Source organism: Urocitellus parryii, chromosome 1, assembly GCF_045843805.1.
Source record: "Urocitellus parryii isolate mUroPar1 chromosome 1, mUroPar1.hap1, whole genome shotgun sequence".
NCBI classification, from domain to species: Eukaryota; Metazoa; Chordata; class Mammalia; order Rodentia; family Sciuridae; genus Urocitellus; species Urocitellus parryii.
In genome coordinates, this window is record NC_135531.1 from 181,304,553 (window position 1) to 181,323,354 (window position 18,802).

At 45.8% G+C, this 18,802-nt stretch overlaps 1 protein-coding gene across 1 annotated transcript in view; it reads left to right on the forward strand.

Moving 5' to 3' along the window:
* Positions 1 to 9,465: 9,465 nt before the first annotated feature.
* The window catches only part of LOC144250643 (protein RoBo-1-like), a 50,853-nt gene continuing 41,516 nt past the window's right edge, over positions 9,466 to 18,802 (forward strand). The window contains exons 1-5 of the mRNA XM_077793546.1: positions 9,466 to 9,537; positions 9,950 to 10,046; positions 10,513 to 10,620; positions 11,163 to 11,312; positions 11,991 to 12,122. Of these exons, the coding sequence (XP_077649672.1) occupies positions 9,965 to 10,046; positions 10,513 to 10,620; positions 11,163 to 11,312; positions 11,991 to 12,122 (472 nt within the window). The 5' untranslated portion in view covers positions 9,466 to 9,537; positions 9,950 to 9,964. The remainder of the gene's footprint in view (positions 9,538 to 9,949; positions 10,047 to 10,512; positions 10,621 to 11,162; positions 11,313 to 11,990; positions 12,123 to 18,802) is intronic.

Below are 18,802 nucleotides of genomic sequence, written 5' to 3' on the forward strand. Positions count from 1 at the left end.
ACCTGCATTAGCAGGTGATTAGGGTGTGTTGAAATCACCCATTATTACTATATTGACATCTGTCTGAGATTTAATGTCAAAGAATTTTTTAAATATAATTGGTGTGCTGACATTTGAAATGTGTATATATTATACTCATTATATAATGTATATATATATAATATGATATATGCATTATATTTTATATCTTTATATCTATCTAAACATTATGTAGTATATTCATTATAACTTCTTGTTGGATTTTTCCCTTCATCAGGATGTAGTGATAGTCTTTGTCTCTTCTGATTAATTTTTGCTTGAAACCATCTTTGTGGTATATGAGATCAGCCATTCCTGCTTCTTTTTTATTCCATTTGCATTGAATATTTTTCCATTCTTTTACCTTCAGCCTGTGTCTTTGCCTATGAGTTGAGTCTTTGCAAATAGCATGTCGTTGGATCTTGTTTTTTTTTTTCCCTTAATCCATTCTGTTAATCTATATCTTTTAATTAGGGATTTAAACCATTTATATTCAGTTGTTGTTGTTGTTGTTGTTATTATTATTATTATTGTTTTGTGGTGCTGGGAATTAGAATCCAGGGCCTTGTGAATGAGAGGCAAGCACTCTGCCAGCTGAGTTATATCCCCAGCCCTGGATATGTGTTTGTGGTTTCCTACGGCAAGACATCCATGAAATACATGAAGATCTTCTCTTGGTATGAAGCCAGGGAGAATTAGGTCTGGCACTGGGAACCACATGTGGCTCTGCCATGACAATAGATTGCCCAATGCACGTGCCCTTTATCTCCAAAAGTGATGTAAATGATTTGAGTAAATAAAAACCCAATTTGTATGTAACTAAATACAGGGAACAGGGGCTGGTGTTGTGGCTCAGCGGTGGAGCACTCACCTAGCACATGTGAGGCCCTGGGGTAGATCCTCAGCACCACATAAAATAAAGGCATTGTGTCCATCTACAACTAAAAAATAAATACTTAATAAATAAATAAATAAATAAATGGAGTGATCAATTAAAAATATTTAAGATGTTTCACTAAGATCAAATATGAATATGCTAATGTAAATCAAATTATAGATTAATTTATTATGCCTCATAACTTTGATTATTTAATAAAGGGCTAATTAAAAAAATAAGATTCCTACAGTTTCAATCAAGTAATAACTATTTTCAAATACCATCTTAAATTCAATTTTCAAACTTCTCTTTAAAAGCTAAATTTAATTGCTTTAAAAGTATCAATGTAATTATGATAATTATTGCCATTTTTATATATAAATTATTTCTCTGTTTCCTAAATATATAAATCTTTAAAGTATTAGGTTTAAGAGAACATTTTACTAAATTGATAGTCTCCAAACTAAAGTTTTATATAATGCTCTTACTAACCTATACAATAATAACGAAATAATTAAAAATCTAATCCTATGATTCCTTCTTCTATTATTATATAATAGAAAACTTTCATGTTACTCTCTACACTGAGAAATAAACTTAGCTATATTTTTTAAAAAAATTGAGAGACACTAGCTTATTTAAAGGGTATTATTATAAGTTATAAAAATGTTTTAAGACCTTTGTCAAGAAGGGATTAAAGGTTCTCTTAATTTGCCCATTTCATGTTCTAGATATAATATTAAAATGGGCTCACTAGTTTATATTGACCTAAAGGATTACATAACAAAGTTTATAGGCTGATATTCAAATGAGAAACTGAGATTAATTTCAATATTAAAGCACCTTATCTAACTTTTGCCAAGAGACCCATTGTTACAAAAATTAAGAAGTATACATAAAAATCTCATAAAATTCTACTGTCCATAAATAACTACTGTTAACATTTAATATATAGCCTTCAAAACTGTTATCTATATATATAGATATACAGGTCTTATAAATATAAAATCATACTAATATTTTCAAAACTTATGAAATCATTTTAAATTATATATAATTAATGTTCTTTTACAATGTTACTTTTTTTTAAAGAGAGAGAGAGAGAGAGAGAGAGAATGAATTTCAACATTTATTTTTTAGTTTTTGGCGGACACAACATCTTTGTTTGTGGTGCTGAGGATTGAACCCAGTGCCTTACGCATGCCTGGCAAGCGGCTACTACTTGAGCCACATCCCCAGCCCCACAACATAAATTTTCTATAAATAGTGGATATATTTTAGACTGGTCTCCAAAAATTGGCAAAAGACAATTATGTAAGGATGCCATGACCCCTGGAAATTTTGTTGGTAATATTCTAACCTTCGGTGAAGACAGTATCCAGAAAGATCTTTGGTGCTTAATTGCAGCCTCAGATTTTCTACATCATAAAAATAGCCCTGTGCCTGACTTTGTAGGCAGGAATTTCAAAGAGGGTTCCTGCTATGGCCTTCAGGCCTGTGTTCAAACTCCTTTTGCTTTAATTACTGGAAGTATAAAAGTTAAGAGAAAGGATGATAAACATCTTGTAGCCTGTAAAAAATGCAATCTAATTGTATCTCTAGATGTAACAGAGGGAAAGAAACATTAATCCTTCACCAACCTTCCTTTGTCTTACTACAGCCAATATTTTAGAACCATGGTATGCTGATGCTGGTGTTGAGGTTTTACACAGAGGCATGCTCAGTTAACCAAACCCAAGCAAACTCTTGGTCTCAAAATTCTCAGAGTGGCTGCTCTAATTTCATTCATTGCTTCTATGGTTACAAACTCAGTGGCTATTTCTCCAAACATTCAATATGCAAATTTTCTTGGTAATTTGGCTCAAAATACTTCCAAAACCTCCCATAATCAGATAAACATTGGTGAAAAGATTGAAACTAAATTGAATGCCTTAGATACTCACTGTCATAAATATTGGCAATGAGCTTTCTGCTCTCAAGCATGAGGAAAGGCCTAAATGCCATGCTGACTATAAATATGTCTGTGTTACTGTGGTCAAATATAATGCTTCCCACTGGGATTGGGAAAAGGTTAAAAATCATCGAATGGGTATTTGGCATAGAAATTATAATAGCCTGGATCTTATGGAGTTACATCACCACATCCAGGATATTCAACAAAGCAAAATTGAACTTTGGACCCGACCCTCTAGCTGATGAAATACTTCAAGATTGAAAGGCTTTCCTCCTGGAAACACGCGGAAACACCCTGCATGGTAGATTATTGGAATGAAATGTTTGCTACTTGTTCTCTTCTATATTGTGATATTAGGTTGTGACACCCTCAGAACAAGAATCCAGGAACTTGAAATAAGGGCTCATCATTGACATTTGCAAAGTAAAAAGGGGGGACTATTGGGAAGCCATCTGTGAAATGCATGAGGAACTTCTGTCAGCATGGAAGCCAGGGAGAGTGAGGCCTGGCACTGGGAACTTTCCATGGCTCTCCCCCAGCAATAGATTGCCCAATGCCTGTGACCTTCCCCTCTGCTCTGCTAGGAAGGCTCCTCATAGTAGCTCTGGACATGGGCATAATCCATTGGGAACTGAACTGCCCACCTTTAACCGTTTTTGGAGAAGAACATTCTATAGAATCTCTTTGATGTTCCCTCATATAAATAAAGCAGGTGCGGGCTCCATTTTGTCTAGAAGCTCAATCCCTCTGGTCAGCTTGCTTGTCCTGCCCCTGCTTTGAAACTACTGTATTCTGTGGATTTTTTTTTGCCATTCTCTTTCCCTTAGCTTTTATTTCTCAGCCAACCCATTCCACGGAGGGGAACTCCCTTACCACTGCCCACATGGGATGTGGGCGGGGGTTTCCTGTCATTTTTATTTTTTGTTATGTTTAATTCTGTCTTGATTCTCATTTTGTTGATTAGACCTTTCTCTGGTCTTCATCTATTTGGGAGCTTTGGGGTTTGTTTATGTATTCCTCTGTGTGCTTTTATCTTTAAATATTCTTTGTAGTGTTGACTTGGTGGTCATGAATTCTTTTAGTTCATCCTTGTTGTGTTGAAGGAGAACTTTCCTGGAAATAGCAATCTTGGCAGACAACTGTTCCCTTAGAGATCTGGAAATATCTCATTCCAGGCCCTCCTTGATTTGACAGTGTGTGTTGAGAGGTCAGAAGTGAACCTCATTGTTTTGCGTCTAAATGTGAACTCATGTTTCTCTCTTACAGTTTTTAATATTCTTTCCTTCTTTTCAGGGTTGCATATTTTCTTTATGATGTATCTTGGAGAACTTCTTTTCTGATCCTGTCTCTGTGGGGTCCTATAAGAACCCTGTATGTGGATGTATATCTCATTTTTGATCAGGAGAAAGTTTTCTGTTACTATCTCTTGATGCCTTTAGCTCAGATCTCCCTGTTCTCCTTTATCCCAACGACTCTCAGGTGTGGTTTCTTGCTGTTGTCCCAGAGTTCGTGTATATTCTGTTCACGTTCTTTTTGATTTCCTTTATTGCCTACTGTGCACTCCAGTTCATACATAGTGCACTCTAGTTCATACATGGTGCACTCCAGTGCATATACCCTGTCTTCATGCCTGAAGTTCTATTGTCTATGTGATCTAATCTCTTTCTGATGCTCTCACAGACATTTTAAAATCAATTCATTGTGTCTTTCATTCCAGTTCTGATTGGTTTCTTTTCAATATTTCTATTTCTTTGATAAAATGGGCTTTCATCTCCTGTATTTGCTCTCTTAATTCATGTCTTAGCTATTCTTTGAGCCATTGAATATTTTAAAGTCAATTTTTTATCATTTTTCTTTGGAATTTCATCCTCTTCTATATTTGTGGGATCATTTGTTGAAGGATTGTGAATTTGGGGGTGGGGTGGATTGGTTTGCCTGTTTCCTCATATTTTCAGAGGATTAGCATCTGCATATCAGTTGAGATCGATTCCTCTTCCTCTTTTATACACATGTCCTTTCATATGTAGTTATCTTTTGTGTTGTGGGGTTTCTCTGCCTTTTTGATATATGGGTAGATGTCAAGGGCTGGGACCTGAAGTTCCCCTTGGGTTGCTTCTAGTTGGGGCCTAGTTGTGGGTTTGGAGTTTTTCTCTCTCCAGTTCTCTAAGTTGAAGTAACGTTGAGACGTGAATGGGGCTAGATTGTGTGTGGGTGAGATTAACTGTGGCTTTGCTAAGTTGTGATTATTGCTTGGCAGCAGGATCTCTATTCTGTGATCTTGAAGTGTCCCAATCACTTTCCAGACCCTCTTAGAGGAAGGGGGAGCCAGAACTGCACTAATGTCAGCAACAGATATATAACATTAGGATAAATGTGTGGTGTCTACTTTGACATCTATAACTCGAGCTGTCACCAGTACAGGAATGTTGGGGTCAGCATTTAACATCACTAGAAACAATAAAAAAAAAAAACACCTTAACTATATCAGGCATTCAATAGCAGGAGTATAGTACATCATCTATATATTAATAAGTACAACATGCATGGGGGTAGGAATGATATGAATGACATAATTCTATTATTAATGGGATTAAGTTTTTAAGTAAAGAGAGAATAGTGTGGGAATGAGAAGGTTTAAAACATTTGAAAGAGGAGAGGGAGAGTGGGTAGCAGATGCTGCTTGTAAAGAAGAATAAATAAAAATTAACTGAAAGTAATGGAAAAAGAGGAAGAGGGAACAGGAAAATCTGTCAGTCAGTGGAGGACGAGAGTGAAGAAGGGGAGATTGGGACCAAGAACCAAGAATCGAACGAAGTAGCAAATGTAAGATCAAAACAACTCAAACCCTTGTACAAGTTTACCCCACACATGTCCAATGACAACTAATGAACAAGTGCAGGGGAGAGCAATTGATGTGAAAGTAAGATGGCATGAATATACACATATCTTTGCACCTATCAGCACAGTGAGACCCCCCCCCACATCCATGCACTCAAAATCATGAATGATGGGGAAAGTGGAAAGTGATGCAATGTGATGAAATGATGTGTAAGAAATTTTAAAAGTCAAAATATTAAAGAAGAGATAAAGCATGGGAACATGGAGAAAGAAATAAGGAAAATGAAACAGGAAAATATAGAACATTTTATTGAGAAATAAGGGGTTTGTTTCTGCTGAGGTGGTCAAAACGTTGAAGGGTTGGGTTTTCAATCTTCATATTTCCTTTGGGCTCTGTGACTCTGGGGTCAAGGGCTGGGCTTGTGCAGTCAATGTTTGTGCTCCTCCCCTGGCTGCTTTCTGGTGTGGCTGGGAGCCAAGGCTGGCTGCAGTAGCTCTTAGCTTCCTAGCACAGGGTGGCACAGTCTTGGGTGCTGATAAACTGTGTGGACCTGCAGCAGAGTGGGGTAGAGTTCTATTATGCATGTTCTAGTAATTGGGGTTTGGCCTTGTCTGAGCTGGGGAACTCTGAGCCTAGGTGTTGGGGATTTGATCCATGCACCTGTTGCTGGGAGATGCTGGTCTCTGCTATATATACATTGTGGTTTCTGGGGCTTCCTGTAAACTCCACTTTCAGGAACTGAACCTCCCCAGGTTTAACTTTCAGTGAGGCATTACATTTCCTGTATCCGCCCTGGTGTAGTTGCCTTGTGAGGCTGAGTAGGGTTCTTCCCAGGAGCTCTCATGGGGCACCTCCAGAGAGCTTTCTCCCTTGGGATTTGGGACCTTGGGGTCCAATTAATTTTCTTTGTGCCTATTTCAGTCTCTCTGGTTAGGGCAACCCTGGGAATTTATTTTTAATCAGCTCCTGGCAACTTCCTTTATGACTTCCTGATATCTGTCTCTGCTTGCGGCTATGCACTGCTTAGGGCTATGCACTGCTTACAAATGTTTCCTGAGCCCTGCCCCCAATTTTCATGCTGAACCCTGGAGCACTTTCGACACCAGCGAACGCTTCTCTGCCCAGACCTTGGCGGTCACTGTCCTCCTCTCAGCTCTATGAATCTAACTCTTACAGATGCCTCTTAGGAGTGGGATCACATGGCATTTGTCTTCCTGTGCCTGATAAATTTTATTTCAGATACTGTCATTGAGGTTCATCCATTTATTGAAAATGTCCAAGTTTCCCCCTGAAATTCAGGATTTAGGCTGGTGAATACATGAGTGTGTGTATATACAGTCTTTATTTTTTTTTCCCTCTTATTGACCAACCTGCATGTTGTGTCCACATCTTGGTGAATAGTTTTGCAATGAACCTGAGACCCTGTTTTCAGATTCGCAAGATGAGTAAGTTTTGGAGATCTGCAAGGCTATAGTGCCCACGTTAACAATTCTGTAGATATGCTTAAAAATTTATTAAGAAGGTAGCTCTCATGCTAGGTGCTCCTGTGTAGCTCAGCGGTCGAGGATGTGCCTAGCGAGTGTGAGGCTGCAGGTTCAACTCCCAGACTTGTCAAAAAATAAAGGGTAGATTTGAAATTTTAAAATATGTGTATTTGAAGAGTGGCTTATTTTGGTTTTACGTAAATTTTATCTTTCTGAATTTCATTTTTCTCAGAGAATTATAGTGATGATAAAATGAGTAATAAGTGCACGAACCTTTGGAAAAAATTGCCATGCTATAAAATAAAATAAATAAGTCTTTGTTGAACAGATTCACAAATTTCCCCAAGGCAAGGAGCTTGGTTTGCTGTTGACCTGGCTGCATGTCCCTGTTTCTTTCCCTCTGAACACCAAGCCTGTGTGGAGGGCCCGGCCTCCATGGCCATCTGGGTGTGGGGTTCCTGCACAGGGTCCCCAAAGGCTGACGTGCACTGTTCTGCCTTCTCCTGTGTTTCAGTCCTCCTGGAACCTCCTTTTAAACCCCAATACTGTGTTTAAAAATGTACCCTATTGTTTCTTTTAAAAATCTTTTTATTGTCATATGCCGCAGCCCGGCTGGCTGGGCAAAATAACCGGGGGGTGACGAACAACTTGTGTACGTTGATACAGCAGGAGTGGGAGCCGTTTATTGTAGGACAGGAGCGGTATTTATACATTCCACACAGCTTATCTTAATTAACATAAACTAGATACAGCAATCAACCAATAAGGAATCTCCACACTTAATGGCTTGCTGGCGTTACTTCACAAACCACTCCCTCTGGCAAAATGCCAGGCGCCATCTTGACTTGTTTACAGACCTTAACAGTCATAAAGTTATAAAATTATATTTGTTGTGGCAAACCCTGGGACTGACCCTGGAAGCCAACTCCAAGTGTACATGGGTGGCACTCAGCACCTCCACCATGTCCCACAAGCACTGCCCTTCCCCAAGCCTGTCATCACCTCCAACTGACACTGCACCCCTGAACAATTCCACTGTCTTCCTGTTGCATCCCACCCAATTAGGGACTTTCTGGAGCCTCCACATGAAATGCTCCTTCCAGACAGGGCTGCCTGGGATGGCTTCCGCAGCCAAGTTCAGCTCTCCTCCGGCTTTCCTCCCCTGCCCTCGGTGAGTATTGCCAACATTCCTGGAAACCCACACAGGACACCTCGACTCGGCAGTGTTACCACTGGTTGCCCAAACAGGAAAGCCTCTACAGTTTCCTCAGAATGGGCTGTGGATGTGCCACTGGTGCTGGATTTGGAACCAGGTTCACCTCAGCCTTGCAAGTGTTCTGAAGGAGAGGGAGTAGAGGAGGCCATGGGCTCTGTTGGTGGACGGGAACACCTTTTTGCTTTCAACTTGTCCCCAAATTAATAACTATGTTCCGGTGCCCACTGGCAAACTCTGTGAATGTGACTTAAACACACAATTCTTGTGTTTTCCTTATCCAACTGTGCAGTGTCTCCAGGTCTCACGTCTCCCTAGAACTTAGGTGAAGCTCGGTGCAAATCATGGAATCAGCCTAGCAGGAGACCCTGGAGCATGATTTCATTTGCACTATCAAAGTGTTCTTTAGGGTTCAGTAGTTTTTTTTTAATATTTATTTTTTAGTTTTAGCTGGACACAATATCTTTATTTTATTTTTATGTAGTGCTGAGAATCCAGTCCAGTACCTCACGCATGCTAGGCGAGCACGCTACCACTTGAGCCACATCCCCAGCCCCTCAGATATAGTTTTAAAGAGGGTTGTGTTTACCCACTAAAAGAAAAAAATAAAATTAGCTAACGAAAGTTTGCATTCGTTACAAGATTAACGTTAGTCGACTTTTCCCAAGAAATTATTCAAATGGCCAAAAATAAATCCATGAAAAGAGGCTAAACATCTTAACATTCAGAGAAGAACAACTCAAAACCACAGTGAGACATGCCCTACCTTTTGGGATGGTTACAATAAAAAATTAACAAATAATAAAAGAATTGGTGAGAATGTGGAGAAATTGGAACCCTGTTGCATTGAGAATATGCACTGGTGAATTACTTTGGAATGTGCTCTGGGGGGTTAAACATAGTTAAGACAGAGTTACTAACTACATGACCCAGCAGTTTCACTTCTAGGTATATAACCAACATATTTCAAAAAAAGAAAAAAAAAAGTGTGTGCAAGGTTGAATATGACTCTTTCCTGTGCGGTGAAGACATCAGGGCAGGGACAGAGCCTGCCTTCCTTCATCACTGTGTGACATCCCTTTCTGCCTGGCAGAGAGAGCTGACCTCCCTCTCCACCCAGAGGCAGTCTCTTCAGACCATACACACCTGGTGGTGAGCACCTTGAATTTGGTGGTGACACCTGCATGGTGGGGCTCCGCTTTTCTTGAGAGGATGACTTTGGGACTGAGAAATCCATGTCCTCAGCTGAGGGCTATGGGGAAACACAGCCCGGACTTCCCAGCCCAGGAGAGACCCCATCTGCTCCCTGGATGGGTGGTTCCCCCTCTTGGCCCCGTCACTCACTTCAGATTTGGAGGGAGCCCCAGCACCTTCCACCCACTGCAGGAGAGGCCTTCTGAGGAAGGGCGGCTGTCTTCCCTGGGTGCCTTGGTGATGGAAATAGCCACTTTCCTTCCTGCATCCCTGACAGGAGCCACCCCTGGAGCTGTCTGGCGTTTGGAGGGCTGGACTCTAGGCCAGAGCACTGTCCCTCTGACCCTTTTGCTCCCTTTGGCCTCTGCAGTGTCCTGGAGTCAGCATGGTGACCAGTGTCCAGGCCTCCACCCTGAGGAGTCTCTCCACTCTGTGCATCTTCGTGGCCCTGGTTTTCAGCACCGTGGGTAAGGACCAGCAAGCAACCCTCTCCCAAGGGTGGGAAGGTGGGCAATAAGCCCTCAGGGAGGGAGCCTGCGGGACCCACCTTGCCCACAGGGAGAGGGATGTCCTGTCCCCTCCATCCCTAGGTGTGTCTGTCTACTAGAAAGAGCAACTCCCACCCTTGCTAGTTTTCCCTCCTAGACGACTTTAAAGTGTTGCTTAAATCAACATGCATGGCCATATCCAATGCCCTGCAGTTTTGCATCACTGTGGGGCTCTTTTCATGCATAATGGGAAGTTATTTGTGTTCCAGTGCCCAGTGCTCCATTTCCTCCCCTCCTCCCTGCTTCCTCTACACTTTGGTCTTCCTCCCATTAACCTATCTTTAAATTTCGCCAATGTGGTTATGGAGGAATTCACTGTGGCAGAGTTGCCAGTGTACACAACATAACTGGATCATCCTCCCTTGGTGTTATTTCCCTCTTGTAGAGAGTTACACGTGTACGAAATGCACTGGGAACACATGTCAGTCTAAACCTGAGACCTGTGAGGCCCCTCAGGGCTGCTTCAATAACAAGCAACAGTTTAGCCCACCAGGTGAGCCCTGCCTGCCTCCGGCCCATGTGGGTGCACACAGGACCTGGGAGGGAGGGGCTGCTCAGTTCAGGATTCGGTGTAGCCCCTCCCTCCCCTCTACTCCTCTATTCTACCCTGGCTCCCTCACCTAAGGTCCTGCCAGGATGAGGCTGGGTGTGGGCGGGGGGTGGGGAGTGGTGGCAGGGGTGGGCACTGTGCCAAGTGAAGGGTCTCAGGGAGAGGTGCTGGGTGATTCCAGTCCCCACATCCGTCTCAGAGGTGGGGGATCAGTGAGAAAGGACACCCTCTATTTTTTGTGATGCTAGAGCTCAAACCCAGGGTCCCACATATAACAGGCAAGCACTCCAGCAGCACCCACAAATAGTTCCTCCATCAGTTTGTTCTATGAAGAGGACCATTGGGGAGGACTCTCGGGAAAGTGGAAACACTAAGGACAGAGGGGTGCCCTTGCAGAATTCCTTGATACTGGCTGCCCGTCTGGACACCCCCCCCCCTCTCTAGGACTCAGAGGGAACATTCTCTTTGGTTCTGGTTCTGCACAGGTATTTCACCAATAATTACACAGGATAAAGGCTGCTCTTCACGTGCGTGCACTCCCCTGTCCTTCTCTGCCACCCTGAGGACTGGACGGACATTTGTGTACGAGAACCAGTGCTGCACGGGCGAGCAGTGTAACAAAGCTGACATCCAACGTGAGTGCCTGCTGCTCTCCTAGCCCCTGGATTTCCTCTGCCTCGGAAGTCACCCACAACCCACTTCCACTTCCAAGAGGCCCAGAGCCTTTTCTTCTTTTCTTGTGAAGGGGCAGGTTGGACCTAAGTCCCTTCTGCATGGGAGATGGGCAGCTGAGTGGTGGGACAGGCCTGGGCATTTTCTCTATTTGTGCTTTGGGTCAGCATCCCAGCAGAGAGACTCTCCTTACCTATCCCACTCCTCACCTCTCTTGTTCTGCTTTGCTGAGATGGACTCTCACTATATTCTCACGCTGGCCTCCAACTCCCAGGCTTGAGGAACCCTGCAACCTCAGCCTCTAGGGTGGACATGGCTAGGACTGTCGGTCCCAGGCCACACCCACCTGTCCTCCACTGTGTGAGCAGCATCATTTCAGGCCTCAGATTACCTTCTGCCCCATTATCTAGGGAAAGAAAAGTCTTTGATGAAGGGGGAAGATAACACTAAATCCCTACAAGCTTTCTCTGATTACTATTTCCTACCTAATCCATGAATCCTGTCCCTAATCCCTCCTATGCCAATCTAGCTGTGAATGGTTTGAGGGATTTTGGAATATCCACGAATCCTGAGGGGTTGTAATTCTCTCAGGTATTCTTTTTGCCCATTGCTCACCATGAAAATGTTTTCTCTTTATTCAGTGTCTCCAGTGTCCAAGAAAGAAAATGGCATTGTATGTCCTGCCTGCTTCTCTGACAATGGCACGATCTGTACCCCACAGCCCCTCAAGTGCACAGGGGCAGAGACAAAGTGTGTCAAGGTTACAGGCAAAGGTATGGAGATTTCCCAAGCATTTTGGGTCATCCTCTTAATGGGCACAAGGTGTCAGCCATCTATTGCTGTGTACCTAATTAAACCCAAACTTAACAGCTTAAGAGGACATTTGTCCCCCCGTGATCTGCAGGTGGCAGGTCTGAGAGGGTCATAGAGGTGGTGCTGCTTCAGGCTGTCTCCTGAGTTGTGGTCCAGCAGGCAGCAGGGGCTGAGGTCGCTCAGAGCAGGATGTGCTTCCAAGCCCAGGTAGCCTCCATTCCTCTTCCTGGGCCTCTTCCTAGGTCTCCTGGGGGTCATGACCTGCCAGCTGGCTTCCCTAGAGCAGGGATGAGAAGTGGGTGGGGGAGCTGAGGCTCTTCACAGCTCATCTGAGAAGAGACACTGCTTCATTTCTCCTACCTTCCTAGTCACATAGAGCCACCCTGGTGCACTGGGGGAGGAAGGCATGGAGGCACCGTCAGCAGGGGTGGGACCTGCAGCTGCTGTGACAGTGCCTGACGCCCACAAGCAAGAGGTGGTAGAGGGCCAAGGGCCTGGGTATTCCTCCTAGGATTGCAGGGAGCCATGGGGCAGGAGACAATTGAGCAGCTCCGAGGAGAACAGAGGAGAGGACTGGGGACACACAGGCTGTCATGTTGTCCTGGAAAGGGACGACCGTGTCTCAGTGACATGAAGGGTGGACACCCACAGTCCTCTCTGTCACCCTCAACACCAATACCTCTAAGAGCAAACCCTCGGGGCCAAGCACTGACGTTCTGCATGGTGTCATTCTGACTCCAGTGAAGGTTTTCGAGTTTTCCTGAGTAGGAGAATGCTTGTGTTTGTGGTGAGGGTGCAGGAGCCCCTCAGATGGGTGCAGGAGAAGTCACCATGGGGTGTCCTTTCTGGGCTGGACAGCTAGATGGGGCACTGTCAAGTATTTTCTGATCAACATGTAAAGGGTTCCCTGGAATTAGTGGCATTTGAGGAACTAAAGAATGTTGGAGCTGAGAGTTTGTTGAGAATGAAGGTTTGTCACGATTTTTTCTTTTCTTTTTCTTTTTGAGTAATTTGGAGGAGGGTCTGAGACTAGCAGGGAGGGCCCTCTGTCTAGCTGAGCTGACCTGAATGAGGGAAATGGGTGTCACCTGGGATACAGAGGAGAGGTGGGCTCTCTGCAGTGGGGCAGCCTTTCTGCTCCAGGTTTCTGTAGTATGTATCAACCCTGGGCAGAGGGGACCTTATCTACAGTATTTCCCTCTGGGTTCCCAAAGGAAGTGAAGGTGCAGAAGAGGACAGGGATCCCAGATGTGTTCAGCCAAACCCTTGAGGTCCGACCTCCACCTCCTTCCCTGCCTTTATCAACCACATCTCTCCTCAGGAGGCCATAGAGGCTCAAGTCTCAGTTCACATCTTAGACAGCAGCCCCCCAACCCCCACCACACATCCCTTTCTGGGAGGTACCCGGGATTGACCTCGACCACTGAGCCACATAGCCAGCACGGTTTTTATATTTTATTTAGAGACAGGGTCTTACTGAGTTGCTTAGTGCCTCACTTTTGCTGAGTCATCTTTGTGCCTCAGCCTTCGGAGCCTCTGGGATTACAGGCATGAGCCACTGTGCCCAGCTAGCAGGGTCCCTTTAAGGTACCTCCAGTCCTGGGGAGACAGAGGGACCTAGGGAAACTAGCTTGGTCCCTAGATGGGACTCTTCTTCATGCAGAAGACAGAGGTCAGGGGTCAAGGGCCATTCTGAGCAAAACCAGCAGACAGATTAACCTGAGCACAGTGGGAAGGAGGGGAGACAGGGTGAGAAAGAGTCTCATTGCCAATTTTTCTCCCGCAGGAGTGTTTAATGGTGTTTCTTCTTTAACGATGTCTGCTATGGGTTGTGCAACTGAAAGTGCTTGCAACTTGAAAGACATAAATGTAATACAAACTCCTACAAACATTTGGACCTACTGTGAAAACCCCATCAGTGCAAGCTCCCAGCTGACACCCATCATCTCGTCCACTCTGACTAGTCTCCTCCTGCTCAAAGTCTTGCTTTGATGACTCAGGGGCTGGCAAGCCTATCATCTGACAACCACCAAATGTGAGCTTCCTTGGGTTGTGACTTCTCCAACATCCCAAAAGGACAGAATTAAAAAGCTGATGCTTACACACACACACACATACACATATATGGGATTACTTGTTTGTACCTCAAGTTAAAATAAATAATAATTGTTATTCATTCTCTCAGGGGCTCTTTCTTCACCCAAGTAGCACACTTCAGAGGAAGTCTGAGATGAGATCTCTAAGAATCTCTAAAGTCCCTCCATGGTCTCAATGCATGTTTTCGGCCACACATCTAGGATCACACCTCTTTTCTGATATGCTCAGCCCCTGCCCCCCAATCCTCAATTTCCCTCTGCTAATGAAAATGATTTTGAATGAACGATTCAGGGTGCAGCAGGTGCTCTCCCACAGTTTGTAGAGTCTTGGGTTCAGCTGACTCTCCCTACCTCAGATCTACTTGTGTGGAATCGTTTCCATGGTCTCTGGACACTTCTGCTTCCAAAGATGGACACAGGCATAGGTGGTCTCTGAAGGCTACATTAAAGAATGAAGATGCATCATCAGCACTCAAGACAGGTGTGTTTCATCTTCATAAGGCAGGTTTGAGGCTATGGTGGCCACTGCACACCTCAGATGGTGCCTGTGAGGAGGTGGGGGTTCCAGGAGAGGAAGAGCCTTTTACAGAAACCTCCTGGTGCTGACTCCACCACAAAGTGCCCCTGCATTCTGCTCAAAGGGACACCTTGGTTCTCTAGCTCTCTCTCCCTCAGGGTGCAGCCTCCCTCCTGAAGTGACAGCAGAGTGTCCCAGGAGGTGTTTCTTTCTTGGGCGTTTGTAGAACCAAGGATGTCCTTGCCCAGGTGGGGCCTTCCTGGGTCTCCTGTGAGTAGCTCTTCTTTTCCTCCTGGGCACAAGCCATGCCCAGCCCACAGCTCTCTCTGCCATTCTCCATGGGTGAGGGCAGCGCACCTCCAGCCTGCTCTGTGGAGCCCTTTGACACATGCCCATCTTCATTTCCTGTACCTGTAGCTGTGTGTGGTAGACTCTGGGACCCAATAGGAGTCTCAATAGGAGAGAAGATGCCCAAGTTGGCACTAGGATTGTTGATGGACAGAGTTGATATGGGAAGGGATGTATGGGTCCTTATTGGACCTGGTAATTGATGAGGAAGAATTAATTCCTTGTGTTCCCCATGAGCAGAGATTGGATTTCAAAAAATGATAAAAAGGCGTAACACATGTGGAGGGCTTACTACACCCCAGCCACTGTACTACTCACTCCAGATGTGTTGACTCCATTCTCACAAAATGCAATGTATGTATTATGGTCATCCCCATCTCCCAGATGAAGAAAGAGACAAGGTCTTCCTCACTCCACACAAGCCCCTTCCCTTTTCCTCCTCATCTCTACCCCTGTCTTCTCATTTCTCACTCAATTTTCCTTTTATTTCTCCATGATCATTTCCCAGTGTCACTAGTGTTCCCTGCATTTCTCTCCTCTAATCAGCAATCTCAGGGCCTGAGGTTTGTCCCTTCTCTTCACCAGGGCTGAGAGCAGCCTTTGCCCCTGCAGGGACCCTGCAGTCAGGGCGCCTGTGAGAGCAGACCTGCTCTCCTTGGCTGCCCCGGCTTTCCTGGGGTTGGAGGGAGGAGCGGTCAGCTTTCTTCTTCCAGCTTTTTCTCCAAGATAACAGGTGAACGTGGAGCCAGGGCCACGCGATTCATGGACTTCCATTGCAGGTGAGGAAGCGTCTGCTGGGCCTGGAGGGAAAGGTGTCCAGGAGCTGGCTGCCAGGGCACATGTGTGCCTGGAGATTCTCATGAGACCTTGGGCCTCAGGAGCTGCCAGCAGCAGGAAGGTTGAGTTATGACCCAGGAAAGCCTTGGCCACCTCTGAAGGTGAGCTGCAGGACAAGGAATTAGTTTGCTTACAAAGTTAAAAAAATAAATTTCATTATTTGACCCATATTGCTGTGCCATTTAGAGGAGCTGCCCTAGGAGGTGGGGGGATATTCTGTTTTGGGCACAGTGGCAAAAAGCAAATTAACTTAGTTTTAAAAAATGATTTTAGTATAGGGGCTGGGTGGTGGCTCAGTGGTAGAGCGCTCGCCTAGCATGTTTGAGGCCCTGGGTTCAATCCTCAGCACCATATAAAAACAAATAAAATGAAGGTATTGTGTCCAACTACAACTAAAAAAATATTAAAAAAATAAAAATACTTTAAAAAATGATTTTAGTATAAAATGCAAACATTATGCTTATCTATTTTTAAAGCAAGGGAAGATTATTGATCTATAAAAGAGATTTTAAAAGTGGGGTAGGCTAAACAGAAAATAAAAATGAAACATTTACTTTGGTTCTCCCCGGTTACACTGGACACACAGATGGAGCCATGGTGGGGGGCACAAGCTCAGGTACCAACCAAGGGAAGAGCAGGGGAAGCCGTGTTTGGGATCCTCCCTCTGTGGCCACTGCTCACCACTGACCTGGCCCTTTCCTGTGTCCACCTCTCAATGCAGTCATGATCCTCTGTGCTGGGCTCTGGCACCAGTGAGGGCCTTCTGTGCAGCTCCAGGCTGAGGTGGGTGTGTGCCCAGGGAACCCCATAGCCACCCCTGGGCCGTCCTCAATGACAAGCAGGTGGTGGCTTGGGCCCTGCATCTCTCCTCCTCCAGACAGCCTCCTGGCTGGCTCATGGAGCTGGCAGCACTGGTGCCTGGCGAGGTGCCCTTGAGGAGGGGCCATGGGCCTGAGGCACAGTCACGGGAGGTGGACTCCGTGCTGGGGGCAGCTGACCCTGCACTGTTGCTGAGAGTGTGAGAGATGGGGCACCAGAGGCCTGTGTTGGAGCACTGTCCTGTCCCCCTCTTGGTTTCCTTCTCTTCTAACAAACACCCTTCCCTCAGCCTTGCTCAGCAGGTACCTTGACTCTTGCTCCCCCCTCAGAGCAATGGGGGACCGGAGAGCCCTCGCACCTGCCCCATGTCAGCAGCTGTCAGCCTCCCTGTGCCTCGCCACTGTATTCTGAAATGTGTATGTGTGTGTGACATGTATCTCTGTGACCGAAAGCTATCTGTCACCTGCCATTTCCCTCATGAGTATCCCACTGTCCATCCCTGATTAGACTTGTAAGCTATGATTGCTGTATCATAATCCCACCAAGAGATTAGCTGTGATCCCTTAATCTCCTCCAACCCCGAGCCTGGTACAGTTTCTCAGCTGTCTCAGAGATGCCATGTGCAGTGAGCTGGCATTAGAAGGAGGACCCCCAGCCCACACTGAGATCCTCCCTCAGACCTGTTCCATGGGTCTTGCTTTATGATGGTCTCCTCAGTTTTGTGAGGTCCCCTTGGTTGTTGGGAGGAAGGGCCTTCCTCCCTGGGGCTGTCCCGTGTTCTGGCTGTGGTAAGGACTTCCCCGTGGTGAACTTCAGCTTGTCTTCCTGTTCCTGGTATCCCTGTGCCCTGCCTGCTGCTGTCCAGAGGCCCCGTCCTCAACTGCAGGACTGTTCATGTCAGCAGGGTCCTGCACACTGCCTGCAGGTGGCTGAGGAGGCTCTGGGGCACTGGTGATATGGCTAGTGTGGCTAAGTGCTTAACTGTGAACAGTACTTAATTGTAATTAATCCAGATTCACCATCAGTCCTGCATGGAGCCAGGGCTGCCTTGTTGGACAGCTGTGGTCAGAGGCTGCTGGACTCAGACAGGTGGCCCGGGTAACACCTCCTCAAGGGCTCCTCACCAGGCACCAGTTCTGCCAGCTCCGTGAGCCAGCCAGGAGGCTGTGTGGAGGAGGGAGGAGGAGAGACTCAGAGCCCAAGCTGCTACCTGGTTCTGAGCAGGGACACAGGCAGTGTTCTGGTGTCAGGGCCCCAAACCCACCACATCTGCTTCCTGGGCTTTACGGAGGTTGGGATTGACAGGTGGCCCTGGGTCACCAGTACCCCCCACCTCCAGGCCTCTCTCAGCCTCTGCCTGTGTTCAGCTGGCCTCCCTGGGGCTCCTGGTCAGTCAGGGCGGTGCCTGAGGGGAGCCTCCAGATGCACTGAGCTGGGATAGCGGCTTGTGCTTCTGCAGTGGCTGTTGGGAGCCTTGCTGGAGCCTCTGGGCCCCGGTGATGGCCATGCTTGCCTCTGTGCAGGAGAATTCCTCAGGCTGTACCAGGACATGTCCTGCTCAGGACAGAATTGCATGCATGAGCTGGATCCCTTCACCGTCCACGTGGTTTCAGGGAAGCACGTCCACTTTGCCAGCCAATGCTGCCAAGGACAGCCCTGTGGAAATGCCAGTGATGTCCTGAGTGTGTGCTGGCCTGGGCTGCTGCCCGCCTCCTACTCCTGCCCTCTGTGCCCATGCCCCTTCCCCTGCGGGGGACCTCAATTCCCAGCACTTTCTGCATCCCTTGGTGACGTTCCCTTCTGACGTGCAACAATTACGTGAGGAACCAGTGTGACGAACTGGCCCTGCTACCATGCTGTCCCCCCTCAGTAGTACCCTGATGTGCAAAGGGCAGTGGATATCCTCAGTAGTTCTCAAACTCAGGGTCTCAGGTCATCTGTGAAGACTCTGAGGATCCCAGACGGCTTTTATTTATTTATATTTTATTTATTTACATATTTTTCTCTTAGAAGTCAAAGCTAA